Here is a 27632-nt window from a genome sequence, read left to right as displayed (position 1 = left end):
ATACCATGCCAGCATTAATCAAAGGAAAGCCATAGTAGCTATATTAATTTTAGACAAAGAAGGCTTCAGAACAAGGAAAATTGTCAGAGCTAAAAATGAGCATTATATAGTGATAGAGGGGTCAGTTTCTCCAGGAAGACACAGGAATCCTTCATATGCATGCAACTAACAAAGTAGCATCAAAGTACATAATCCAAAAATTGATAGAACTATAAGGAGAAATAGACGAGTCTTCTACAACTGTTGGAGACCTCAATGCCCCTATTTTAGTAATTAATAGATCAAGCAAGCAGAAAATCTGTAGGAATATAGTTGACCTGAAAAGCACCATCAATCAACCTGATCTAATTGCCATTTATAGAAAATCCACTCAACAACAACAAAATACACATACCCCTCAAGCTCACATATGCCATAAAATATGCCATATTCTGAGCTATAACACATACCCTAAAAATTTTTAAGGATAGAAGTCGTTTAAAAATATGTTCTTGGAGCATAATAAAATAGAAGTAGAAGTAACAGATAGCTGGAAAATTCCCGCAAATACTTGGAATTAAAGAACACACTTCTAGGTTAAAGAGGAAATATCAAGAGAAATTATAAACTATTTTGAGCTAAGTGAAAATAAAAACACAGCTTATTAAAATTTAAGGGATGTAGCAAAAGCAGTGCTTAGGAAATTATACAGCACTGAATGCACATATTAGACAAGAAGAAAGATCTAAATGAACAATCTAAACTTCCACCTGTAGAAACCAAAGGAAAAAGAGAAACTGAGACCTAATGCAAGCAGAAAAAAATAAATCATAAAAGTTAGAGTAGAAATCAATGAAACTGAAAAGAGGAAAACATTGGAGAATATCAATGAAGTCAAAGCTGATTTTGGGGGGAAAATCAATAAAACTGATAGACCTCTAGAAAAGCTAACAAAGAGGGAAGATAGACCTTACTAATATCAGAAATGAAAAAGGGATCATCACTATTAATCCCATGGATGTTAAAAAAGATAGCAGAGAAATAATACCATGGAAAACTCTACAACGAAGAATTTGGTAGAAGATGAAACAGACAAATTCCTTAACATACAAAACTACCAAAGTTCACACAAGCAGAAACAATCACCTGAATAACCTATATCTACTAAAAGAATTGGAACGACGATTAACAGACCTCCAAAAGGGATGTCTGGGTGGCTTAGTTGGTTGAGCACTTGACTCATAAGTTAGGATCAAGTCATGATCTCAGTGTGTGGGATCAAGGCAGCACCAGACTCCTTGTTCAGCTTGAAGTCTGCTTGTGATTCTCTCTCTCCCTCTCCCTGTGCCCTCCTCCCCAACCCCACCCCACTCATGGTTGTGTGCGCACACACACATGGGCTCTCTCTCTCTCAAACAAACAAATAAATAAATAAAATCTTAAAAAAAAAAAAATATCTCCAAAAAAGAAAAGCACCAGACCCAGATGGTATCACAAGTGAATTCTATGGAACATTTAAAGAAAAAAATAATAGAAGTTCCCTCCAATCTCTTCCAGAAAATAGAAGAAGAGGCATCACACCCCAACTCATTTTATGAGGTCAGCGTTACCCCACCCTCACCTCTCAGTGCCTTCCTTCCCTGCCTGGAGGCCAAGGAGTGGCTGGACTCAAGCGTGCTCATCTCCCATCTCTCGGGACCAGGTGGAAGAGCAGCTGTGGGCTGCATCCTTGGCTTCCAGGAGGGAGGGTGCTGGGTGCTGAGGACCTACCTGGCTTTTCTGCAACGGTGGGTGACATTCTGGGGTCTGGCCAGCACTGGAGTTGGGTTAAAGGGGTTTCCATACCCTTCTACATTACTTTGATTTCGAACAAGAATGTGTTGATGTCTTTATCTTGTATTTTTAGAAGACAAATTCCCCCCCTTCCCTAGTCAAATGCGTAAAACCTCGGTTTTACTTCTTACCTGGTTGCCTTTGTCAGTATTGGATCTGCTTTCACTTCCCCTAACTTGTTGGTGTTCAGGGGCCCTGCTTAGATGAGCTCTGAGCAGAACTATCCCCCAGCTACCCAGAAACCAGAAGTTTGGTAACAGGCATCCAATTTCAATGTTACTTTTTCTAAAAGAAACTTTTCAGGGCAGAGTTGTCTTTGGGGGATTGGGGTAGGGAGAGAGGAGACATGGGAGCAATGAGAAGATTTGTAGGGCATGGGAGTCATGGAACCCCGCAGCGAGGCCTCAGGAGGATCAGTTCCACCCATGTAGGTCCAGTTGCATGACTTTTGCAAAAAAATAAAAGGGTGACATGAGTCAGGGTGGCCCCAAGTTTCCCCAGCAGCTAATCTGCTGTGATTTAAGAAATCTGATCTGCCCATTATTGATTTATGTGGAATCTTTTTCTGTCATATACCTGTGGAATGAGTCTGGGAAGACAGAAATAACCAATGTAGACACCGACCTTACAGGAGATAGGGATCAAGGACAAGAGGTGAGGACTGACCTGCGGCTGAGCTGGCTGCCTCCACTCGCCATCTTCCACTGCCAGCCCCACTGGGTCATGGAGCTGGCCCAGGATCAACCTTGAGCAGACGTTTATTCCCTTTGTGCCTCCCTGGAGCTCTGAGGAAAATGTCTACCAATTGATTGATCTCTCAAGTGTGGTACCTGAAGGGTAAAAGTGAAATCACTGAACCGTGTGATGTGACTGCACCGACACGACGTCCCCCTCTGTGCCCAATTTCTAAGGCAGTTCTCAGCCGTGGGGATGAGGGGCAAGGCCAGCTGGGTTTCCACGGCAGACAGGTCACTGTTTGTGCAAAGGAAGGAGAACAGAAAGGTTGATTTCACGCAAATAGATCCAGGTTGTTCGTGGTGAGGGGGCATAGTATATGGGGGCAGGAAGTGAACCCCATGTTTGCCCCAGCCTCTCTCTGCTCAGGTGGTCGTGAGAAAGAAAGAAGGAAAGCCAGACATTTCAGATCTTTTCTGAAATGGTGGACTGGCCTGGCATGGTACTCAGCCTGAACCAGAACAGCATTATAAGATGGGGAAGATGTTCCTCAAATTGCTGGAAAGCAGCCAGAGACGAGAGAACTCCCGACTCCTGCAACCAGAGGGAAGTTCCAAGTTTGAGCAGAGAGGCCTGGTGTGCCATTCTGTTTTCTTAAATTCACGGGCACTTTACAGATGCATCCAGGGTGATGAGAAAAACTGAGCTTCAACTCATCACTGAAGTCGGGGTGACAGGCTTCCCGAGGGATGGGGGAAGGGTTTGGTACTGACATTACCTAGACCTTAAAGGACGACGTGATGCTAGCTACCAAGGGCATCACATTCATGTTTGTATGTAATTTTTTTCACACATAGCCAGCCTTTCATTCTGTAAAGGATTTGAAGCCACTTACAAAACCACACTGTATCAGCATAAAGATGGAAGATAAAGAAACAGGAGCAAAGCACAAATAAAATAAACAAAATTGGAGGACTAGAAATCCTGGTAGGACAATGGGTCCAAGACAGGCAAATGGGAGCCAAGGCATCTGTAGAGTCCAGGGCCTCTATCAGCACAGTGGGCCAAAGCAGGTGAGGCCTGGGGGACCAGAAGCAAAGCAGGATGTTTCTACAGTATGTTCCGCCGAATTCTGCTTCTTCCGGCTCATTATAACTGTGCTAGAAATTTGCACAGATCTGTTTGTCAAGTGTAGAGGGCCAGAGACTTCTACCCTTCTGCACACTTCAGCTTTCTTTCCTCCAAAGAAGTGAACATCCATCCGGGTGGGACAGATTGCATATTCTGGAATATTGATGAGGACATCCTTACCAGTGGGTGGAGCCTACAAGCTTAGCAGGTGCTGCACACACATGGGACCGCCTGCAGCCACCTGCTGCCCGTCCTTTCTCTCTCCCTCTCTCACTTTGTGGGTCAAAGGAGCTGTGAAACTGAACTGAGTGGCCCAGACAAGGCCTGGCACAGACTATGAGAACCCACTGCGGAGTCTCCATTCTCTCCTCTTCTTGCCCTTAAGCACCAGGCAGACCCAGGCCATCACTCAACTGGACAATGACATAAATGTACCAGCTTCTTTTGCTTAGAAACACAAGGTCTTTGGCATTACTCAGGGGTACTCCCATCGAGTTTATAAGAAAGCCCTAGTTTGCAGTATCCTGCATTAGCCCAGATAACAACAGACTGGAATTTTAGCTTGTATCTCCCTCTATCTTGTTTTTCTCTATGTTTGCTAGAGAACCAATCTCCCTGAGATAACAGATCCTGGACCAAAACCATCAGATGGTCCCTGGTTCCTACCACAGGGTAGAGTTGTTTTCTTTTTTCTTCCCTATGACCCGTAAGATAAGAAGATTCTGACCTCTGTCCTGCCTCTGTTTCCCCACCCAGATTTAGGCCAAGTAGGTGGGAACCTCTGAAGGCCAGTCAATGCTTTCTTTATAACTGAAAAATTCCTCTCCATCTTATTAAGTGTGCTAAGATCTGGCACTTAGAATTGTGTAGTCCTAATCACAATCCAGTGCTAGAAGTTAATATGCTACCTTGCTCCTTGCCCAAATCTACCACTCCCATCTTTGAACACTAATGGGATGTTCACTCCATTTGTGTCTAGGCAGGTAAGATAACCAAGCTCAGACTAAGCATACTTCTGTGAGGATTCGTTGCCCACAATTCATTCTGATACCAACTTTTAGTCAGTTGGAGATTTGGGGTATGAGTAATCAAAACTGACACTGGCTAACTCGGGCAGAAAATCAACTTCTTAGATGTATGTTGGGTAACTCCCAGAATTTACAGGATGGCCAAGGACTGAGATAAAACGATAAGCAGTCTGGGCAGTAAGATCCTAAGCCCAGGTCATTCCACGGACCTCAGATCCATGGTATGTGGGCACCGATTTGGCAATGTGTTCTTTCCATTCTGGTTAGAAAGGAGGGTCAGGAGGAATTTTAGTTCCTGCATGACACATAAGCACACTCATTACAGTTTTGTCTCGGGGTTATATTAACTCACCTGTCCTTTGTCATAAAATAGAAGAGATCTGGATCACCTGGACATCCCACAGAACATCACACCGATCAGTTACATTGGTGACATCATGGTGATCGGACAGGATGAACGAGAGTTGGCCAGCACATCTGCTGAAGAGGAATAATATTGACCCTCAACAACGGAGGAATAATATTGACCTTCAATCTCAACAGCATCATGACGACCCCAAGAAGCCATATATCAAAATGTACATACTGTATTTTTTCATTTCTGCAAAACTTTGATACCTGCAAAGAGAATCCTCAATAACAGGAAGCACATCAGTGACTGCCTGATGCTGTGGTTGGGGAGGAGGCTATTTGCAAAGGGTATGAGGGAACTTCCTGGAATGAAGGAAATGATTTATATTTTAATTGTAATTATGATTACATTGTTAAAACTCATCGAGTTAAACAGACACTTAAGATGAATGCATTTTTATGCCTCAGTAAAATTGAGCTAAAAAGGAATTATGCATAATTTTAGTAAATTCTCAGAGCATGTATCATTGAAATAAACAGCTCAACTTTTCTCATTAGTACTGTATTCTCAAGCATGCATGGCTTAGATAAAAACATCTTTCATCGTTATTCACATCTTTTTCTAGTTTAATCATTTCCGTCTGATCTGGCATTGTTTCCTCACCTGCTTTCCCCCCCCCCCCCTTTGCCATATCTATCTCTGGGTGGGTCTAAAGGAGGGGATTCTTGGTTCCAGGCTGGGATGTCCAATGTCCATGAGGGGGTTCTCTAGGGTAAGCGGAGGGCTTCAGGTAAATGAATTGTGACAATTGTACAAAATGCTCTGATTCCCTCTCACTACGCACACCCCTGCACCACCCAGTGCTGTATGCTACCGAGCACGGCAGGACCCTCTCAGCCGTGAGCACCACATTGTGTCCTGGGGGTCCCTCTATTACCACGGGCTTCCTGAGTCTCCTATGCTTCTGTCAGTGCTGACCTGCCAGCCCTGGCCTGTTACTCTAGAATATGCCTGGGTTGCTGGTGCCTCCAAAACAAGCAGGGAAGGGCTTTCACTTGAGCCTGTGAGCCCTGGTTTCAAGCCTCCTTAGACCCCAGAACCATTTCTCCTATTTTTTTCCCCCTGTGAGGAGCATGGGGGTCCTGGTAAGTAAGGGAAGCTCATCGGTAGAGCACATTTGAGAATTATTGATTTAAATAAAGTTAAACAGATTTCTGTGTTCTCACAGACCCAATGTACATAAGGAATCTTTCAAGGGTGTTTGGAGGGAGTATTCTGCCTTCCCTGAAGTGGCTGTCTGGAGTCTTCTCCTGGTCCCAGCTCTTAGACCTGGCTTCCTCACATCCCCTGCTCCCAAATGTCTGCCTGGCCCCTGGTCACTTTCCTGCCCAGAAGTCTCCCTACCTTTACATGATTTCAGATTATTTTTTTTTTAAAGATTTTTATTTATTTATTTGACAGACAGAGATCACAAGTAGGCAGAGAGGCAGATAGAGAGAGAGATGGGGAAGCAGGCTCCCTGGCAAGCAGAAAGTCCGATGAGGGGCTCAATCCCAGGACCCTGAGATCATGACCCGAACCAAAAGCAGAGGCTTTAACCCACTGAGCCACCCAGGCGTCCCATGATTTCAGATTATATTCAGGTTCCCTTTTATCTCAACTTTCTCAGACAATAATTTTATTCTGACAAATTATGGGCATTTCTGAGTTACCTCCCCTCCCCTTTGGTTTCTGTTTGTTTTTTGAAGTTTGATGGTTTCTAGTAAATTTATTCAGTTGTATAACCATCACCATACTTCAGTTTGGAAACATTTTCATCCCCCCAAAATTACAGAAGGAGAACAAATAGAAAGTGGGTAGGGAAGCATACAGATGGTAGATTCCCAGCTCCCTCCCTCCCATGGCCCCTGGGGCTGGACTCTAATGCCTCCTCCCCCCTGCCCAGCCCTCCCCAGGCTGATCCAAATGGCAGCACTCCCCACCTCCCCCAAATGCCCCCGAGAACCTCACAAGTGTCTGGACGGAGATGGAGGGAGGCAGCAAGCACTGTCTTCAGCTTCCTGCACGATCTGCTCCAAATACTTTCACTTTTCTTTTCTCCGGAAGCCTGGCCCTCACTGCATGTGGCAAAGCACAGACTTCCTGTTTCACCCCTGGCATTCCCCTGCTGTTCTCCAAGTCTTCCAGGAGTGATTCCTGGCTCAGACCCTGGACCGGGAAAGGGACAGAGCAGGTGACAGACCCAGCATCCAGGTGGGTTTTTGTCTTGGCTGCTTTATTCTTCATGTTTGGTAATTGGGTTCTGATAGCTGATTTCCCGGCAGCAGCTACAGGATGGAACCAACTACTCAAACTGTGAGCCTCTCTCTTTGTAAAATATTGTCTTCCAAACATAGAGAGCAAAGTGGGATTTAACCAGAGACTCTGAAAAAGGGGGACAGACGTGGGAGTAATGGGGGAGCAGATATAAAACACTTTTTTTCCTAAATTCTAGCCTGTTGTTGTGGATGGAACCAAGATTTGCTCTCTAATCTCCTCTTCGTGCTCTGTGATTTGCACTCTGCCCCAAATGGGCAACTTACTTATTATCCATCGTGCAAGTGACTAGAGGTAGTTGCTGGGAAAGAGACAATAAAGAGAAAACATTTAATTTCCTCTCTAGTGTTTCATGAACTTTTTATATATTTTTCTTAAGCACATTTAAGATTGGTTCCTTGAAATAAATTCCTGGAAATGGAATTTGGAACTCAACAGAATACATGCTTTAGAGCATCTGACCCTGATGGCTAAATTAGCCTCCAGAACATTTGGACCTGTTTACATTTTCACCAGGAGCATTTGTGATTATTGCTTTTATTCTTTATATGGAAAAATTTAATAGGCAAACATTTAGTTTTCAGGATGCCTGGGTGTTTCAGTGGTTAAGCATCTGCTTTCTGCTCAGGTCATGATCCTGGGGTCCTGGAATCAAGTCTGGCATTGGGATCCTTGCTCAGCAGGGAGCCTGCTTCTCCCTCTGCCTGCTTTGCCTACTGCTCCCCCTGCTTGTGTGCTCTCTCTCTCTCTCTCTCTCTGACAAATAAATAAAATCTTTATAAAAAATTTTTACGTTGTCTTCTTTTGTACTGTCCCAACTACTAGTGAATTGCCATGTTTTTATGTATTTATTGCACACTTGACTTAATTGCCTGTTTATGCCTTTTGCTTTTTTTCTATGTGGATGTTTATCTATTGCTTATTCGTTTTTAAGACTGCTTTACATGATAAAAATCTGAACACTTGCATACAAGACCCAGTATCATGCACTAGTAAAAAATGGGGCTTAGGGTTGCCTGGATGGCTCAGTAGGTTAAGCCTCTGCCTTCGGCTCAGGTCATGATCTCAGATTCCTGGGACTGAGCCTCCACATTGGGCTCTCTGCTCAGCGGGGAGCCTGCTTCCCCCTCTCTCTCTCTGCCTATCTCTCTACCTACTTATGATCTCTGTCTGCGTCAAATAAATACAATATTTAAAAATATATACATATGTTTTTTAAAAATGTGGCTTTAGTCAGACAAGCTCTGCTTTACCAACCTTAGGCTAGTTACTTAACCTCTCTGTGCCTTGCTTCCATTCTTGAGAATCATAACAGACGAAGAAAAAGGAATCTAGTGGATATTATGTTCTGAATGCTGTAGTATAATTAATCATCCTAAATGTAACCCCAGAGCCACTTCCTCTTCTTACCACCTGTTCATTCTGGCTTTCTCTTACTCTGTGCTGATCTTTGAAGTATCCTTCCCCATTGGATGGATTCTGTCTGTATCAGGGATTCTAGATCTCCCTTCTACCTGTTCTCAGTCTTCCAGGATTTATTCACAATTATAGATCTCCCATGGTGTCCTTTCTTTCTCAGGACTGTTATGGATTATCCTATTTTTACAATATGTTTCTTTTTTCCTGTCAAACTTACAGGAAGTGGGAATGAGTAGAGAGAGCAGGGATGCTCTGTCTTCCACTGGTATTAGCCCTGGAACAGTCATTACTTACAGTTTAACTTTCAATCATACACAAAATGAAGTTGGAAAGTTGGAATCTCTGTTTTGTTGTAAAATAAAATCTCTGGGTGGTTGAATTTTTTTGTTAGTACTCTTTTCTTGACAATTTGTCAGGAATGTCATCTGTAAGTTTGCTACCTATTATAACATGAACATTTTCTCCTGGCCTATCATAGCTAATTTTTATAAATGTCACATGAGCATGGGAAAGGGCCATGTCTGTTCTGAGATATGAAATTGATACATATAATAAATCAGTTACATTGCCTTTACTAATCATGTCTTTCACATCTTTCACATCTGTTTATGTTTGTCTTGCTTCTGTGTCAAAGATTATAGGTGGGTTAGTAAAGTTTCTACATATTATCAGGTTTTCGTCTTTCTACTCATTACCGGGTGGTCCCTCTTCATGGGCTTTGTTAGTGTCTGCCTTAAGTGACTGCTCAGGCAATCTTAACTCCTTTCAGTGTAGCCATGGACGATAGAACTTGTGACCATAAACCTAGAAGCAAAAAGTCGGAATCTGTTTACTTTCTACTACTTCCAAGTCATATGACTTAGGGCAAGATAGTAAACACCTCTATGTCTCAGTGTCCTTCACAATATAATGGCTACAATCACAGTAACCATCTTGCAAGGGTTTTGTGAGGCTCGAATAAGCTAGTGCAAAGTTTAATAAGCTAGAACAAAGTTTGGCACATAGGAAGTACTCAATAGATATTGGCTATTTGAAATCTGTTTTATGTTTATCAGCAGCCCCTTTGGGATTTCGGCATCATATTCTTGGTCGCTTTCCATCTCCATGGTCTTCGGGTGTTGTTATTGCCTCCTATGCCCATGAGCCTTTGAGGCAGGCATTTTGCTTTGCAGACTGCTCAGGGCTGCCTTTGGGACCAGGATGCTCGTCTGAAGATGGCTACTGAGCGCAGAGAGCAGCTCCCCGAATTCCCAGAGTCTTTCTTCTCTTCTCATGCCTCTTTCATAGGATGCTCACCATGACCAGGGCCTTAGAAGAGGCTCTTCTCCAGCACTTCATATACCAGAAGCTGGAAACTGCTTATGCCATATACAAGCCATTTCCCTTCCTCGAAAGCTTCCGAGACAAATCCTTCATCACGGAGACAATGTACAGGGTGAGTCATGCTGCCTACTTTCCCATGTCAGCCCAGCCTCACCAAGGAGTCCCCATCACTGAAGTTACAAACCCCAAACTCCTAGGGCTTCTGGAACTCAAAAGACCTATTCCAAAAGGCTCATTGTCAAGGAAATATGGAGTCTCAGGGCCTTCCATACAAATGACCTCGACCAAGGTTACTCGAAACAAGAGAAATGTATTGTCTCACAGTTTTGGAAACCAGAAGTACAAAATCAAGGTGTTGGCAGGGTTGGTTCCTTCTCGAGGCTCTGAGGGAGCATCCGTTCCCTAACTCTCCTGCCTTCTAGTGGTACCAGCAACCTTTGTGTTCCTGGGCCTATAGAAAAATCACCTACAATCGTGGTTTCAATCTCCACATCAGGCTCTGACCTTTTCCTATCCTTGTCTTTTCTCCTTCTCTCCTTTTATAAGGACACTGGTCATTGTGATTTAGAGCCCACTCTAGTCCAGGGTAATCTCATCTCAAGATCCTAATTTAATTACATCTGCAAAGACCCTTTTTGCAAATAAGGTCACATTTATAGGGTTCGGGCAGACATGTCTTTTTGGAGGAGCGACACCATTCAACCCACAAAGGGCACCCTCCCAGTTCCTAAGAGCTTGTTGAGCACAATCCACTCAGATATGAAGCAAGACAGGCATTGGAAGATACGACTATGCAGACAAAAAGGGCATTCTTTTATAATTTGGGGATTTTCTTAATGCACTTCCTGAGGACCAGGCCCAGGGAAGTGCATCAGTGGTTGAACGATCTTCTCCCAGTCTCGACCTGGTTGGTTCCAACCCTTCTTCACATCACAGCCCAGATGTCACTACTCAAAGAGGCTTCCTCAACCCACTCATCCAATTGATTTCTCCAAGAAACCTATGCTTTCTTTTCATAACAATTTTCTCAATAGAAACTGGGCATTTCTTTAATTTGTTTATTATTTAATGCCTATCTTCTCCACGTGACAGTGTCCCTCGCTCAGCATGGGTAGCACCATGTTTATCTTATCCATTGCTTTCTACCCAAGACTAGTCTAGTAGGTATTCAGTGTTATGTTGTTAATTTTCCTTCCATATTCCTCCCTTTAGCCAGCTTCTCCTGAAGAGGAGTTCTCTGGATGACTTCCCTGTGGCTAGAACCCAGTCAGGCTATCCCAAGTCCAAGAGAGGGAGCAGAGGCTAACAAGCAATTGCAGAATTGCCCCCTTGTGACCAACTCCTTGATCCATTGCTACAGAGTTCTGCCCAGAGCCGTGGAGAATTAATGACACAGTGGCAGCCTCGACTCCCCCTTTTCCTTCCCTATTTCTCTCTTCCTTCAAATGTACCTAAAATAAGGTTCACAAAGCAAGCTTACTTTAACACTTATTTATTCCTATGACTAACAATCCAAATGTATGTGAAGTTCTAAAAGTAAACATGTGGAACTGTGTAACTTTTCTATGTTAGAGTTGAACCATGCATTTGTGCTGAATTCCTTCTTAACGGAACAGAATACCATTCTTACAACTCAGAAAACCATAAATGTGTAATGAGCTTCCATTCCGTTTTATAATCATTTATAATAATCCTCAACTCCATTTTTTAAGGAATCCTTGGAAGCCTGTAGAAATCAGGTCCCCGTACCCAGAGTAGTGTACAACATCCTCACCCACCTGGAAAAGACCTTCAGTCCGTCGATTCTGGAGACGTTGTTCAGCCGAATTAACCTGAGTGAATATCCCAATCTGACAACTATTCTCAAGGGCTTCAGAAGCGGTACGAGGCTTGTTGAATATCTTTTGGGCTATAAAAGCATGCCAGAAGCTGCTATGGTCAAATCTTGGGTTGGCTTTCAGCCCCCTGGAATTATGCACTTACAGTGCTGGGTTCTCTGGAGAGATAGGGAGCGTACTCTGTCACGGGTGTGCCAGAAAGAGCAGCCTCTGGCCCCAGCTCTCTAAGATGAATTTCTAGAAGACACATTTCTGTCTTACCTGTTCTATAATGTAGGGGGAAAGTTGTCCAGTTTACCCCACTGGGGAGTCTCTAGGGAAATGCAGTTCCAGAGACTTAGTCTGGCAAAAGGATGCGGAGAGCCAGAGGGGAAGAGAAATGAATAGTAATGGACAGTAATTATCTTCTTTTCTCAGTACTTACTCTGTACCAGGCATTGTCCTAAGCCCTCTATTTGATTGCCTCATATCATCTTTATTATTATCCCATTATTATCGCCATCTGACATATGAAGAAGCCATTATTATTCCCATCTGACATTTGAAGAAATTAAAGCTCAGAATAAGTTTCCCAAAGTTACTTGTCTGCTAAGAGCAGAGCCAGCTGTCCCACTGGGGGTTCCTAGCACCAGGGCCTGAGGTTTCAATCCCCCTTCTTTTTTTTTTTTTTTTAAGATTTTATTTATTTATTCAACAGAGAGAGATCACAAGTAGGCAGAGAGGAAGGCAGAGAGAGAGGAGGAAGCAGGCTCCCTGCTGAGCAGAGAGCCCGATTCGGGGCTCGATCCCAGGACCCTGAGATCATGACCTGAGCTGAAGGCAGCGGCTTAACCCACTGAGCCACCCAGGCGCCCATCAATCCCCCTTTTAAATAAGGACAGGTGTGCTCCTGGAGGAGAGGAGAGGGAGCTGAAGACAGAGAAAGGGTAGAAGAAGGAAGCAGAACGTGATGCACACTGGGAACAAGAACAAGCTGGATAGATAAAGACCAGGAGAAAGAGCAAGGACAGGGATGGGAAGGAGGAGGCCAGGGCAAGAGGAAGAGGTGACATGATCACTTTAGGCTTAAGGCCTAAAGTGCATGGTTCACTTAGCTGAGAACAGGAAGAGGACCAGCAGGTCACCCTGCATTGTAACATTTTATTAGTGGGTTCACCACTATTAACAGCAAGAGGTTCCTCTCCCAAAGAAGAAATGACTCCTTGAGCTAAAGGGGTAGCAAATGAGAAAAGTGCCCTTCCGTGTTAACCCAGGTGCACTTGAGTCCATGCTCCTGGCATCATCGGGATGGCATGAGGAGGACTGAGTTCTCAGAAGCCATGCTGAGTCAGTCTGAAAGCCAGAGGCACCACACCCCGCAGTGCTCCCCCCAACCTAGCCAAGCTCACGCATCTTTCTGGATCTGCAACTCTAAGCTTTTGTTCTAGGCCCCTCTCCAAAATCCCACCTTAATTATTTTTTCTTTTCACTGGTTGAGACAACTTAACTCCTGAAATAAATGATGGAGAAGAATCATAAGAGAAACCTGGCAATTGAAGGAATCACATACAGAAAGCCAAGGGCCTAGAGTATTTAGGATGGGGTAGAAAGTTGGTGTGGCCCACATAGGGTGTGAGGCAGGGATCATGAGACTTGTTCTGCAGAAATGAGCATAAACCAGAGTAGAAAGGATGCACCATGTGAAGGAATTTACATTTTATCTTATTTGCTACAGGGAGGTATGATGTGTTTATTAAAACAGGGACATGTATTAAAATTATAATAGTATACAAAATTATCTAAATTCTGAAACCAAAATTAAAGAAAAGCTGAAGAAAATTAAATCTCTGAGTTCAAAGTGAAACTCAGCTTTATGTGGGAAATGACTTTGGTATTAGACCAGAGGTCTAATGCCCAAATCAAACACATAAATAGAAAGGGGCCACAAACAGAAGATGCTGGTCGTGAATGGGTTCTATGCACCTGAGGGAGGATGAATCACCCCATGCCCCCAACTCTTTGGAAGTCCTGTACAAAGAAATTCCCTAATAATTCTGAGTAGCCAGGGCGTTGATGTGTGTTCCTTCACCGATCCCAGTTGTCATTGCCTATGGAGGATGCAACAGAGCTGTGCTGACCCCCCTCGAAGCTCCAGCCAACCCAGCAGAAGGATGCTCCCTCAAGACGCTGCTGCCCCTGCCCCCACCCCAGAGCCACCAGCCCCCTTCGCCCAGTGTCACTGAACCCAGTTCATCAGCACAGCATAGAGCTGAGATCGTGGACGAACCATCCAGCCCTTCTGACCCTGCTGTGGCTCTCCCCAGAGCCATCCAGGAAGGAAGGATCATTCAAGGTGAGGAAAAGACTTTGTCTGACACCTGTGCCTCCGTGGCCTAGGGTACCTGTGGTCGGGTCTAGAAGCCCAGGGTCCCACCTTTTGGTTATCTTGTCCATCCCATGTGCCCACCTACCACACACAGCCTTCTCCAAGAAGGACTATGAGCACTGTTAGGGGCCTGGGGAAAGCCTAGAGCCTAAACACCTGCTTCCCACCCCTGGAATAACCCAACTCTCTGCCCTGGGGCATTGATGCTTCTGTCCTGGTTGTTTTACCATTTGCTTTCCTCCCTGATATGCTGTCCCTGTACCCTGTAATGATTTTTCTTCCTCTCTTCAATGCCCGACGACAACTTAACATCCAAAATAAATGATGAAGAAGACCCACAGGAGACATTTGGCTCTCCCCCCAACACTGTTCAAGGTAATATTGCTTGGGGCTGACTTAGTTTAGTTCAGAGTGGATATGAGGGCAAACATGCACCTGCTACCCCAGAGGCATGTAGCAGAAGCCCAGAGAAAAAGAACTGGGTGAGACAAAGAAAAAGAAACAGGAGGACCGATGTCCCAGCTCAGCACAGGACTACTTGTCAGGGATACCTCCACAACCAGTTTGATGCCATGATGTCCACCTAATAACAGTGGTCTGAACTGACACATAACTTGTACAATACCCCTCTCTGTGACCCTCACTAAGTTTCTCACTTTCTGGTTACATGGTCCTTCCAGTCATATTCATTTTTATGTGGTGTGGACTCTAAGAGTTAGATGAAATGTTAGAGAAATTATTAGAAAAGATGATAGGGGCACCTGGGTGGCTCAGTGGGTTGAAGCTTCTGCCTTCAGCTCAGGTCATGATCCTAGGACCCTGGGATCGAGCCGCATTGGGCTCTCTGCTCAGCAGGGAAACTGCTTCCCTTCCTCTCTCTCTGCCTGTCTCTCTGCCTACTTGCAGTCTTTATCTGTCAAATATATAAATAAAATATTTTTAAAAAAGAAAGAAAAGATGATAAAACGTTGAAGGATCTGCTGATTGATAAATCTGCTAAAACACTGAAAGATTTAGTTTCCAAAATTGTGTATCATATCTCTCCCGACCATCATTATTAAGGACATTGATTCATTAAATGTAACCATGGAGTATTATCAGGCACTGTCGAAAATAGTATCATGGATTCTCCAACACTGAGCATAAAGGGCCCCATTTGGTCCAAATGTTTCCTTCATTCCTCTAATACCCACCATCCATATAAGATTAACATAATCATGAAACCAATGACAACAGAAGATTCTATCTTCTAGACTACCCAAAGAAAGAAATCAATTATTAAATTAGGAAGTAATGAATCACTGTATCCTATACCTGAAACTAATATAACACTGTATGTTAACTACATTAGAATTAAAATTTTAAAATAATAATAAAGTTTAAAGAAATTGTAAGCAGCTAGTTGAAAGGAATTGATTATTGACTCTCCCGTTCTATCCCACCCTTGCTGGGCCCCATCGTTTATACTGGCGGGAGAAGATTGGTGTTTTTACTCTCCCTCTGATCCCTGTTTGCTGGTCCTAGGACCTGAAATTCCTCTTCTTCCCCGGTTCAGTGTCTGGTAACACTTGGAGCCCCCAGATAAAAGATAACAAAATGCTCAAAAGATGCCCCACCAGGCTACGTGCCAGGTAATTTTGATGTAGATAACTTTAGCTTGCCCTACTTTCTGTGTCTACCGAGAGACGAGGTCATTCAGGTCTTCTTGAGACAGAGCTCTCCTTGCCACTCTAGACCACCATCTCTGGGTTGTGCTCCCAGCCTTCGGGAGCTTCTACACGCAGGAGACCCTGGGGTAGACAAGGGAGACAAGTCTGGGAAAGGAAAACCTAGAGTGGGGTCACTGAAGATGAGAGGCAGGAGCCCAGTTGGTACCCACTAGACCTGGGCTACAAGCATCACTAGGAGGTCTGCTAAGCACAAGCATTCACTGCCATGAGTGTTGGTGGTAGGAACCCTGGGGAAAGGACAGGAACTGAGTCAGAGCAGAACTGTGTAAGTCACCCACACTCTGAGGTCATTGCAATAAGGTAAATTTCAAAACTGCTCCATCCAAATGTGAAGGAAACAAAATCGCTGTGTGGCCCAGGTGTGGATGGTTATTTTTCCCAGTTCCCACTCTGACTGTGGAGAAGTTTCAACTTTAAAACCAGTCATTTCTATAGCATCTTGATTTTTAAGAGTTGATAGGATTAAAATAATTTTAAATGCAACAAATTATTTTAAATGTCTCATGACTGCTTGCCAAAATCTGAGATTGATCTCATAGCACTGTGCAAACAAGAAGGTGACAGTCTTACTTGAGATTTATAATGGCTTCCAGCCCTTCTGTCTTCTCAGTGCAGCAAAAAAAGTAGAACTTTGGTTTTATTTGCTGTTAACACGTGCTTACAAGTAGAAGTTAGCTCCTACTAACTTCTTAGCAAGTTAACTAAGTTAACAGTTAGCTCCTGCTAACTTCTTATCAAGACTCTTAGCTTCCTTCACTATTTTTCAAGGTAAATCATGACAAAGAGAAGGTCCAAAAATATCCATTCACAGACCTCTAAGCAATAACATGTATTTTTCCTATGGCGAAGACAATCCCCTTCACTGAAGCCACCAGAACTCAAGGTCAGCCCTCACCCAGCTCGAAGCCTCACTCCATGCATGAGAGCAGCTGAGAACCCTTCCTCCTCTCTTCCACTGAATAAGGGGAGCCTCTTGAAACAGGTCAAACTGAGCCTTCCTCTGTGTGACAATTGTTCCCTGCTTCACAGGGATAGCCACCCAGGCAACTCTAACCACAAATTGATCACATCAAGGCAGAGCCAGGGGGCCCCATGGGCTGGCAGACCCCCAGCCCATGGTAACATGTTCTGCACCCTCCTGCTCTGCCCTCAGTTCCCTCAGGGCTTTTCCTTCAGCCTGTTCCAAGCTCTGAACTGAATTCTTTTTCCTTTGTTAGTGATAACAGATGACTCTCCCGAACCAAATGACCCCAGAGAGCTCCAGGAGGCATCCAGCATACCTCCCAACAAGAAAGGTAAGGAAGGGTTGCCTTTCTCCTGTAGACATCAGGAGCGTGAATTTGGAGATACTTTCTGCTTTTCTGCTATTTTGTCAGAAGATCCCACCATATGATTGTAGTCATGATGTACACATGTTTCTGCATTCACTGTGTCTTCCTTGAAGGCTTTCATGAAGACTGTAAGGAAGCCAGGAGGCACTGAGGGCCTTTGAAATATGTATCCATTGCAGTCACTTTCTCTGAAATCATCAAGGTCTTCTTTACCCACAACTCCTTGAAGGGTTAGTCATACCTCCCTCTAACTGAAAGTGGGTTCCCCTGAGAGGACACTGCATTCTCTCAAGATAAGGCCGCATACCGACTGCTCTCGCTCTTGGTGGAAGGCAGGGAGGATGTCCACTGCTTGCTATCCACCAGTCCCAGCCAGCCCCTTCCTCCTCCATCCTCTACTTTGAGGCTTAACCATTCAAATGAAATACTCCCTCCCCAGTCATCAATACCATCCTTGACTTGCCCCCAATTCCTCAGCACACCCCAAAGGCTGACTTAGAATTTTTCTATCAGTTCAAGTCCTGCCACCATCCTGGACACCTTCAAGGTACACAGGGATAAGAGTGCCCTCAGATCCTTCTTCAGCTCTTTTCCAGCAACTTCTTCCTGCACCAATTCTTGGCTCCTGCACCCAAAGGCAACCCATCAGCCTTCCCATCATTGAAGCCTGGCTCGACCTCCCAATGATTAATTTCAGAATTCTCTTTTTTGACCTCTAATACTTAAAGTCTCCTGCTTCTACAGCCATTGTTCCATCTCTGAGCTCTCCTCCTCTGCCCAATCTTAAAAAATTAATTTGAGAGACACCTGGGTGGCTTAGTCAGTTAAGCCTCCAACTCTTGATTTTGGCTCAGGTCATGATCTCAGGATTGTGGGATCAAGGCCCATGTTGGGTTCTACACTCAGCAGAGTCTACTTGTCCCTCTCTCTCTGGTCCTCCCCCAGCTCACATATGCATGCTCTCTCTCTCAAATAAATAAATAAAATCTTTTTCAGAAATTAATATGAAGGTATCCCTGCCTGGTTTCTTCCTTACAATTCATTCCCTCTGGAGCTGTCCTTCAACTTCATTTGAATGACCAGTGCACTGGCATTTCTCTTTTCTGGTTCATTACATGCCCTCTTCATGCCCCTTTATACAAGGTTAGAGCCCAGAAACCGTTACTTCAGTAACGTCTTGCTGATATCTTAATCTGCCTTGACTCTCACTGTCTTTTCCTAGTATCCTCTGGCAGGTCTTGGAGGGACCCCATTATCGGCTTTCTGCACACTGTGTCTGAAGGCAGGTACTGCTGGGGAGAGCCACACAGCAGGACAGAGCACATGGGCTGTGTCTTCATGACTCCAGCATGAATGACCCTCCCATGCTGCCTGACAATTGCACTTCTTGCAATGATCCTTTCCAATCCTGAGCTTTTTCTTTGAACTGCCAACCCTCCTCTTTTTTCTTAACAGATTACTTTTCCTCCTACTTCATAGAAAGGTTCAGATAGGAATCCCCTCAGTTCCTGCTATCAACCAGCAAACTCTAACTGAATCTGTCCCCTCCTCTCCGGTTCCCTCTTTCCCTCTATAGCAATCCTTCCACCTCCCCTGATGAGGTCCATGACCCCTTCTCTTTCCTGAGAATTCAGCATCTCCCTGTCACAGGATCTGCATTCAACCACTTGCCAAGCTTCCTCTTGATTCTCAGCTTGATGAAAAGAGCTTCCTCTTGATTCTCAGCTCACCTCACCTGCTTCCATAGTTCTCTCCTCCATCTCACAACCAAACTGCTAGAAATGAGTTAGCTAAACTCATTGTCTACATCTCTTCATGTCGCTCTCTCCTCTGCCGTGTTAGAATTTCTTCTCCCTCATTCCATGAAGCAGCAACAAGTAAGGTCATCCCAGTACCTCCTCACCACTATGGTGTGAAGACCGAAAGGGAAAGCTGAAAATTATCGACACGTAAAGTTGGCAGGTTTATGTTTGTAGCCATGAAAAGATGATCTGTACTTTTTCTGTTTAGGAAAGAAAAGAAAAAGATGTATCTGGTCAACTCCAAAAAAGAGACGCCAGAAAAAAAGCCTCCCAAAAGGTAAGATGAGAGAACAAGAGCAGGTCAGAGGCCACAGACACCTCATGTTTGCAGGTCAAGGTGTGGGAAATTGAATTTTATTCTAATAAATGAGGAGACATTGAAGATATTTCATCAATAAAGTGAAGAGATTTCATCAATAAAGTGACATGATCCCATTTTATGTTTGACAAGAAGGGTTCTGGGGCTGTGTAAAGAATGAACTGGAAACGGAAAAGAATGGAAGCAGGGCAACCCATTTGGGGGGCAGATGTCACACAAGTGGATAGAACTCTGGATTCAGATCTGGCAGTGGAGATGGGGACGACAGCCAGTTCAAGACCAGCTTGGAGGTAGAGTTGAAAGGCCTCGATAAACTGGAAGCTGGGAGCAGAGAGAAACGAGGCCTGCTTTTCAGTATCTGGCTTGAATGGCCGGGTGGAGGGTAGCATGCGTTGCTTAAAGAAGATGCAAATAATTGGAGGAGAAATTTTAGACTTTTCCATTTCTTTCAAGGTTGGTGTTAGCAGTCTATGACCTTGTGCCAAGACAGTAAGTTTTTTGTCAAAAACTGTGAAGGGTCTGAGATGGTACCCCATTAGATACGCACATTCTTTAGGGAATGTGCCTAAAGAACCCAGGCACCTGAATCTAAGAGAATTCCTTATTAATATTAATTCCTTATTAATATTCACAACCAGCTCAACATCCAGAGTAACACTGCAGCATCTAACCCCCCCACATGCAGACCCACAAGCAACGAGAAGAGAGCTGATGGAATCTTTCTGAGGGCAGATGATATCCCACAGACAAGAGACAGAGAATGAGAATGGTGGATTTTCTGTTTATGGACAAGGACAACCATCCTCTTGCCCTCCTGAAAGGAAAAGAAAACAAACAAACAAACAAAACAAACAAACAAACAAAAACACCCCTTTTGCTGCTTTGAGATTAAGATTGAAACAAACCTGGGTTCTCACCCTTAACTTTTGGATTTAAATGCCTCTTTCTAAGAGGCAGAGAAAGCCCAGGTGTCTCCAGGTTTTACTAAAGTTGTCTTCAAGTTCTGGGCTTCACCCCTTTTTGATGTGTAAATACCTATGGAGGGAGGACTCCTCCCCCGCCCTTTGGATTTCACTTTGGGAAGTTAACTTTGGGACTTAACCTAGAAGTTAGCCCTGCTCTAGGCATTGGGCAATCACAGGAGATGAGAAGTTTATCATCCTTTTAGATCAGACAGCAATTGACTAGCTATAGCTCTCTTTCTCATGATATGTGAAGAGCAAATGTGTCTAGGTAAGTGAAAGCAAGCGTTCCCTGTCTTTATTCTGTATGTATTTCCATGTCTCTGGGGGCGAGGGCTTCTTACAGAAGCACTGAGAAATCAAGGGAGTTTAATTTCCCCACAGTATGTCACTCTGGTACTTGATAAAAAATCAGACTCAAAGATATAAATATAAGTCCTTGGCAAAATGAAAGCATCCAGGACCTTGGGAAAGAACCCTAAACTTGACAAGCCCCACCTCAGGCATTGCAAATCCTCTGTGTTCCAGACTCTCACACTGTCACGGGGCCCCTCAATTCTTTAATACTTTGCACTCTCCCCACCAGAGGCACCTAAGGACATTGGATTTCTCCTGATCCATACCTAGGCCCTCAGGAACCTGAAGAGGTACTTTTAAACACTGCCCCTGAGCCAAAACAGACCACTTGGCCATTTTTATTCGGATGCGGCCGCCGCATATGGTGTCATACAACAGGGTCCAGGAAAGAAATTCTATTACTCTGGGATTCTGGTTAATTTCAACAGGTTATACAGGGGTGAGAGCAGATGGGAAGTCTAAGGGAGAAAGAAAGGTGCACACAAGAAAAATATGTAATTTTACAGAGAATAGCAGGAGAAAAATAAGACACAGGAGTTCAGAGATCTCAAAATCTGTGGGAGCTGGGGGCATGCGGGGGGGTGGGGGAGGTGCTTTCCTGGACACCCCGGTGAAAATTATTCACAAATCACTATTTGGCCCAGGGAAAGCCTCGCCTCGGCAAAGAAACCAAGAGAAGCTCCAAGTGGTGGAACAGGCAACTCAAAGGAAGGACGATTCACCCAGGAAGTCAAATGTCATGCCAAGCGCCCAAAAAGCAAGCGCTGAAAGTGCCCAAAGCTCTGGACCGGAGGGTAAGGCCAGTGCCAGAATCTGCCATTTGAATGGTCGGTGTGGGAGGGTCTTTCACGGAACAAGCAGTGTTAGGCGGGTGTGTAAAGGTAACAGCAGAGGGAGGGAGAAGTGCAGAGACAGGTGTGTGTGACAAGAGGGACACAGATCTGTTGTACCTGTGGACATTTTGTGCAGAAACAGCTCTGTCCACACAGTACCGCTGACCTCAGCGGTGACCTAAGACAGCAGCTCTCAACCTTTTTGGTCCCAAGACTTCTTTACACTCATCAAAATTACGGAGTACCCTAAAGACCTTCTGTTTCTGTTGTTTATATTTATCTGTATGTACTTCATTAGGCATTAAAACCGATCGTTTAAAAATATTTATGTGTTAGTTCATTTAAACATAACAGTAATATACCAACTACCTATTAACATAAATGATATATTTTCATGAAAAACAAATATATTTTCCAAACGCAAAAACTGGTAAGAAGACTGGCACCATTTTACATTTTTACAAACCTCTTCGTGTCTAGCTGAATTCAAGACAGCTGGATGTGTGTAGTTGCTTCTGTGTTCGATCGGTTGGGAAACATTGCTTTGGTGGGAGGACAGGAAGATAATCCAGCTTCATGAGGATCTGTAGTTCCAAAGGGTGGAGTATTTAAACAGTTTCTTGAGATAATTCTTTGATATTGCACCCAAAAGGAAGAAGGGATGGTTTCTTAAAGGTTAGTTGTTAATTAGCATCTGAAACCACAGCAATTAACTTCTTACACCCTTCTGAAACTAATAATACACTATATGTTAATTAACTGAATTTAAATAAAATAAAATTTAAATAAATTAACTTGTTATACTCTGTTGCAATACAACGCATTGTGCCATCTTGCATTTTAAATGGCATATCTGCTTACACAGGATTTTACAGTATCTCGAACATTTGGAAAATATTGGTTCACTGAATTCGACACTAAGCTTGCAGCTCAATCACACGAGTATTTTTCTCTTGACATTCATGCTTCAAGATGTAGCGAACTGCTTTAGATAAACTCCCCAGTTTTCCACATAGACTATTAAAAAGATGTCTACACAGGGGCGCCTGGAGGGCTCAGTCAGCTAAGCATCTGACTCTCGACTTGGTTGCAGCTCAGGTTGTGATCTTACGGTCTTGGGATCCAGCCCCACATCAGACTCTGTGCTCAGCGAAGAGTCTGATTCTCTTTCCCTCTCCCTCCTGCTCACTGTCTCTCTCAAATAAACAAATAAAATCCTTAAGAAAAAAAAAGATATATACTCAAAGGTAGAAATTTAATAAAGTTAATAATTTTCATTGTTTCATCAGGAACATTCTTAAATGAAACCGGCTTCTTTTTTCTTCTTCTTCTTCTTTTTTTTATGGTCTGTGGCAGAGAAAACTGTATGCGGTTTAGGGACACTGCTTTGATTTGTCCTAGGGTACCAGCAGCTTTCCCTGCCATGACTGCTGCTCCACATGAAAACTTGTCAACATAGCGAAAAGGCAAAGATCATCTTAGTATGGGACCAGTTTTGACCTCAAAGATCTCCTGAAAGGGTTTCTGGGACACCCCAGGAATTCACAACTTCACTTTGAGCTTCTGGTCCAGGGGCTCAAATGACTGCCCGTCACTGGATATCTCCCTTGGTAGAAGACAAGCTACTGCCCAGCCTTGCTCTGCTCCCCCTCCACAGAGGCAGACAGACCCAGTAGTAGAATCATTCTCAGAAAGGGTTATGGAGGGGCACCTGGGTGGCTTAGTGGGTTAAAGCCTCTGTCTTCAGCTCAGGTCATGAACTCAGGGTCCTCGGATGGAGCCCCACATCAGGCTCTCTGCTCAGCGGGGAGCCTGCTTCCCTCTCACTCTCTGCCTGCCTCTCTGCCTACTTGTGATCTCTGTCTGTCAAATAAATAAATAAAATATTTTTATAAAAGAAAGAAAGAAAGAAAGAAAGAAAGAAAGAAAGAAAGAAAGAAAGAAAGAAAGAAAGAGAAAGAAAGAAAGAGTTTTGGAGGTACAAGCAAGACCTGGAAACTCCTGCCTTCACCACAAAAGGTCTTTCCTGGGACCTCTGGAAACTCCTATGGGACTTTCCAGAGGATATTCTGAGATCTGAAAGAAATGTCTTTTATTTTTTTCAGAAACCAGTGATGACTCACCAGAAATGAATGAAGAAAAGAGCCTCCAGGAGGAGCCGCCCAGCACAGCACCAAGCACCCCACATGGTAAACAGGAGGGATTGCAAGTCCCTGCATGCAGTCCCCAGGAGCCCAAATTAGAACTGTTTGACTCTAAATTAGTGTTTCTCAACCTTTTTCAATTATCACTGCCCTCAGGAGCCCTCTCAGATATTTTTTCCTAATCATGAACACAACCTATGATATTTTAATACCACAAATATATTATATATCTGTTTATGTTTAGATAGCTAGGTAGATAATTATTTTGAGGAGGAACAAATATGTCTCTCCATATACTTTATACATAAAGAAAATGATTTCCCACCCCAATCCCCAAGTCAGCTTTTTTCTACCTAGGAGCAGTACCACTACTGCTGAATGTGTTCTAAATACATTCATGGTACTCTATTGGAAGTTCCCAAATCATGGAACAAATCTTTCCCAAGACCCAGATTTCCGTGTTGCCCACTTGACCTTTCTGGGAGAGTTGGGAAGAGACCAGCTCATCATAAACACAAATGCAACTGTGTTTGTGTTTCCTATAAGCAACTGAGGGGTTACAGCTGACACGGCTGTGGGCATGCATTGACAAACGGTGAGGGGAGTGCACCCTCACCACCGCTACCATTGGCCATTTGCTACCACTATCCTCAGAGGGGAAAAGAATATGAATATTTTTCTGTGCGTTGGCAATGTGGTCATTGTGTCACAAAACCACAGAATGCAACTCTCAAATGACCACTATTTATTGTCAGAAAGAATGGGTAAAATTTGCCCACCTTGAAATACAAATGATCATTTTAACAGTTTCTCCCATATTACACTAACTTATATAGAAATACTTCAAATTTTCTCATGGATAATTTCATTTTATTTGTACAACAAACCTTGAAAAAGGTTGAATAATGATTTCAAATTTTACAGATGAGACTGAGACATGTCAAGGATGAGTGGGTTTTTCCAAGATCCCATGGATAAAGGATGGTGGCATAAGACAAACACCTTGGTCCCCTAGAACTTTCTTCAGACCCCATTATAATGGAAGAGACCTAAATAATGTTGTCAACTCTTTGCCAACTCAGTAATGTCTGAAATGAGGTGGTCACAAGTTTAAAGCCTCTTTAAAATGACTTTATCTTATTACTTTCTAGATCCAAAAAATAATGGAAATAAACCATCTTTGGAAAGATCACCTGGGGAAAAGCCTAAGTGTAAAGAACCTATTCGGTCTCTGTTAGGGTGGATCTAATGTTACTTTTTTGGGTAGTTAACACTCTTCCAGGCTATGAAAGACATGCTAGACCATAAAAAGATTTGTGCTTTTTAAAATAGTAATTTATTTTTTTTTCAACATAAAAAAATTTCCACACTATAAAAGCAATATGCAGCCGCCATTGAGATTAGCTTGCTGTGTGGGACAAAAACCACCTTTCTCCTCAAGAACCAGTGGCTGAAATAAGAGAGCTTACTTATTTCTCACTCCCATGTGGAGGTAGGCTAGAATCTCAAACTCCTTAGTTATTGTACCACCATTCCCAGAGGGTGGCATCCCCTCACTGGGCCCAGCTAGCAGGTCTACATTCCCACCAAAGGAAAGAGGCAAGGTCTAGGAGGGTGCGTCCCCTCCATTGAGGACACCATCTGTAGGTTGCATTTAGACATTCTGTTACCATTTCTTTACTATGAGTGACCCAACTACACCTGACTGCAAAGGAGGCTGGGAAATCTCTTTTTTATTCTCGAAGGACAGGTATCCAGCTCAAAATCCAACCACTTGATGAGCAAAGAAAAGTGACACCAGAGAAAGCTGAATAATCAGCAGTCCCTGCCCCATGTACCGTGGTGGTGAGCAATGCTAAGTGCTCACCATTATTTCCAGTTCTCTTCCCAGCCCTGGATGCTGCATTTCCCAGCTCTTTGTAGGAGATAGGGCGGCGATCACAGGTCTGGCCAATAAGCTGGTGCTAGGGTCACTTCTGAGTCAAAACACAGAAGAGCACTGTGCCACTCTGCACCTCCTCCCCCTGACTACAGAAGTGTGTGGAAGAGGGAGGTGCCAGAAGCATGGGTCTCAGCCCCACCGCAAAGGCTGCAGGGAAACTCCAAGTCCCACAAGGGACTCTGTGTGACTGAGACATAACACTGTGAACATGAAGCCACCAAACTGTGGTTTTGTTTGTACTGTAGCATAAGACTATCCTGGTCTGTGTGATACAGTGTTCTCAATAATCACGAAGTGAAACTCCTATTTCATATCTGCTTCCCCTAGTTTATTTCTGTACCTTAGACATCTGCATACATTATCTCATTCTATATATATACATAGAAGCTCACACTATAGGGTTTATAAACAGCTTTTTAATTATATACTTAATACACATATCTGCATATCAATGTTATCTATTTTTCTTTCTTTTAGTTATACAGCACATTATTGTATAATTAGCAATTTAGTTTAAATAATCGCCCATATGACGGACAGTTAGGCTATCTCTAATTTTATATGAAAATAGAAATCATGTTTGTATGTGTTTGTATCTTTGCACACATGTCCAATTGATTTCCTCAGAATTAATTTCTAAGTGCAATTACTTGGTTAGAGCCTGCACATCTTTGATTTTATCTATGTAGGCAAATTTTATATATACTGAAATTTCCCTCATTTTTTGTCTTAATATTATAAGGATGTTTTTTAAAGTGTGGGGATTTTTTATTTTTTAAACATTCAAATCTATTCATCTTTCACCTTTATGATTTTTATCCTTAAGTTTTAACTAAGTAAATCTCTTATATGTGGCTTATAACAATCTATTTTCTTCTACTCTCGAAAAACTAGTTATAAACTTGAAAAAAATTATATATTTTGTTTTATTTATTTTTTAAATGGCATATTTTAAATGTTGATAATTTGGTATATCTATTACTTCTTTGTTCAATTCTTTTTTTATTTCCAAATAAAAAAGAGTATTTTTACATAAATTTATTTATAAAGTATTGATATTTTAAGCTTGAAGATCAATATTTATAGCCATAAGTGATTTTTTTTTCCTGTTTTAGGAAAGAGGACAGAAAAATATAATCTTCCATCTTCAAAAAGAAGACAGGAAAGAAAGCTCCCAAGAAGTAAGCAAGAAGAATGAAGCTACTATTCCCTTGTTCAGGGGCTTACCTGGATAACCAGTATGACCTCCTCCAGCCACATGGCCATCTGGGTATCCCTGGAGCACAGACAGTCCCATCCTTGCCTCCTAGACCACCCTATTAAAGGACATCCCCTCACAAAAGAAGGAGAACCCAGACACCATGTTGGTTCCAGCAGACTTCTTTCCTCTTATCAGTAGGAGGAATAGGGTGGAACTGGAGAGGAGGTGTCAGACAGTTTTGAGATTAGGACTGTGTCTAGTCTGGCTCAGAGCAAGGATGAGTAGACCAAGCAAATCTTAATGGACAGGCAGGATTCAGACTCCCAGTATCAAACTGGAGTTAGATTTAGAATTACTGAGCATTCAAAATCACCTGGATCGACTCATGCTTGTTTTTCTTGTATCTACTCCATGCATGAAAATTGGATTAGTTGCAGTTTAGGGGAAAAAAATTTGTGAAACTGCATTTTTTAGTTCCTCTGCTTCATCTCTCTGCTGTCCTTGTCTCCCTGAACTCTCTCTCTCTCTCCTACATTTCTCCTTCCCTTTTCCTTCATACTTTTACTCAAAACTATGTATCCAAGGTGTGCCAATCAGTAAGGATTTCCTTGGATTCCTGGCCATTCTGTGAGGACCCTGGGAGGGCATCTCCCCTCGGCTCCCAACATGCTTCATGACATAAACACCACTGCTTTGGACATGCTCCGAATTTTCCTGCTTGTTTCTAGGGCCTCTCAGTCTCGGGTTTGACC

General features: G+C 43.3%; 2 protein-coding genes across 31 annotated transcripts in view; one reads left to right on the top strand and one right to left on the bottom strand.

The window, feature by feature from the left end:
- SP140 (SP140 nuclear body protein) overlaps positions 1-7108 on the bottom strand; it is a 79600-nt gene extending 72492 nt beyond the window's left edge. For 14 of the 22 annotated variants that reach the window (XM_045078851.1, XM_045078867.1, XM_045078866.1 and 11 more), the window contains exons 1-3: positions 7009-7108; positions 4999-5126; positions 2479-2642 (exon numbers count right to left, since the gene is read on the bottom strand). Coding sequence is in view for 1 of the 22 variants with exons in the window: in XM_045078864.1 (XP_044934799.1) it covers positions 2479-2537 (59 nt within the window). In the remaining 21 variants the exon portion in view is untranslated. Of the gene's footprint in view, positions 1-1749; positions 1867-2478; positions 2643-4998; positions 5127-5264; positions 5361-7003 lie in introns of those variants that run through there. The other 8 variants (XM_045078853.1, XM_045078857.1, XM_045078855.1 and 5 more) reach the window with 8 other exon arrangements.
- Positions 7100-27632, top strand: part of SP110 (SP110 nuclear body protein) — a 34394-nt gene continuing 13861 nt past the window's right edge. For 3 of the 9 annotated variants that reach the window (XM_045078880.1, XM_013046313.2, XM_013046311.2), the window contains exons 1-10: positions 7101-7251; positions 10021-10168; positions 11769-11937; positions 13972-14226; positions 14590-14634; positions 17207-17284; positions 19331-19399; positions 21405-21554; positions 23699-23782; positions 26795-26860. In XM_045078880.1, the coding sequence (XP_044934815.1) occupies positions 10022-10168; positions 11769-11937; positions 13972-14226; positions 14590-14634; positions 17207-17284; positions 19331-19399; positions 21405-21554; positions 23699-23782; positions 26795-26860 (1063 nt within the window). In that variant the 5' untranslated portion in view covers positions 7101-7251; position 10021. Of the gene's footprint in view, positions 7252-10020; positions 10169-11768; positions 11938-13971; positions 14227-14589; positions 14635-17206; positions 17285-19330; positions 19400-21404; positions 21555-23698; positions 23783-26794; positions 26861-27632 lie in introns of all 9 variants that reach the window. The other 6 variants (XR_001176545.2, XM_013046314.2, XM_013046315.2 and 3 more) reach the window with 4 other exon arrangements.

Source organism: Mustela putorius, unplaced genomic scaffold, assembly GCF_011764305.1.
Source record: "Mustela putorius furo isolate JIRA1106 unplaced genomic scaffold, ASM1176430v1.1 tig00000275_pilon_pilon_pilon, whole genome shotgun sequence".
NCBI classification, from domain to species: Eukaryota; Metazoa; Chordata; class Mammalia; order Carnivora; family Mustelidae; genus Mustela; species Mustela putorius.
Note: the sequence above shows the minus strand (reverse complement) of the source record. Positions and strands in the feature narration are given on the sequence as shown.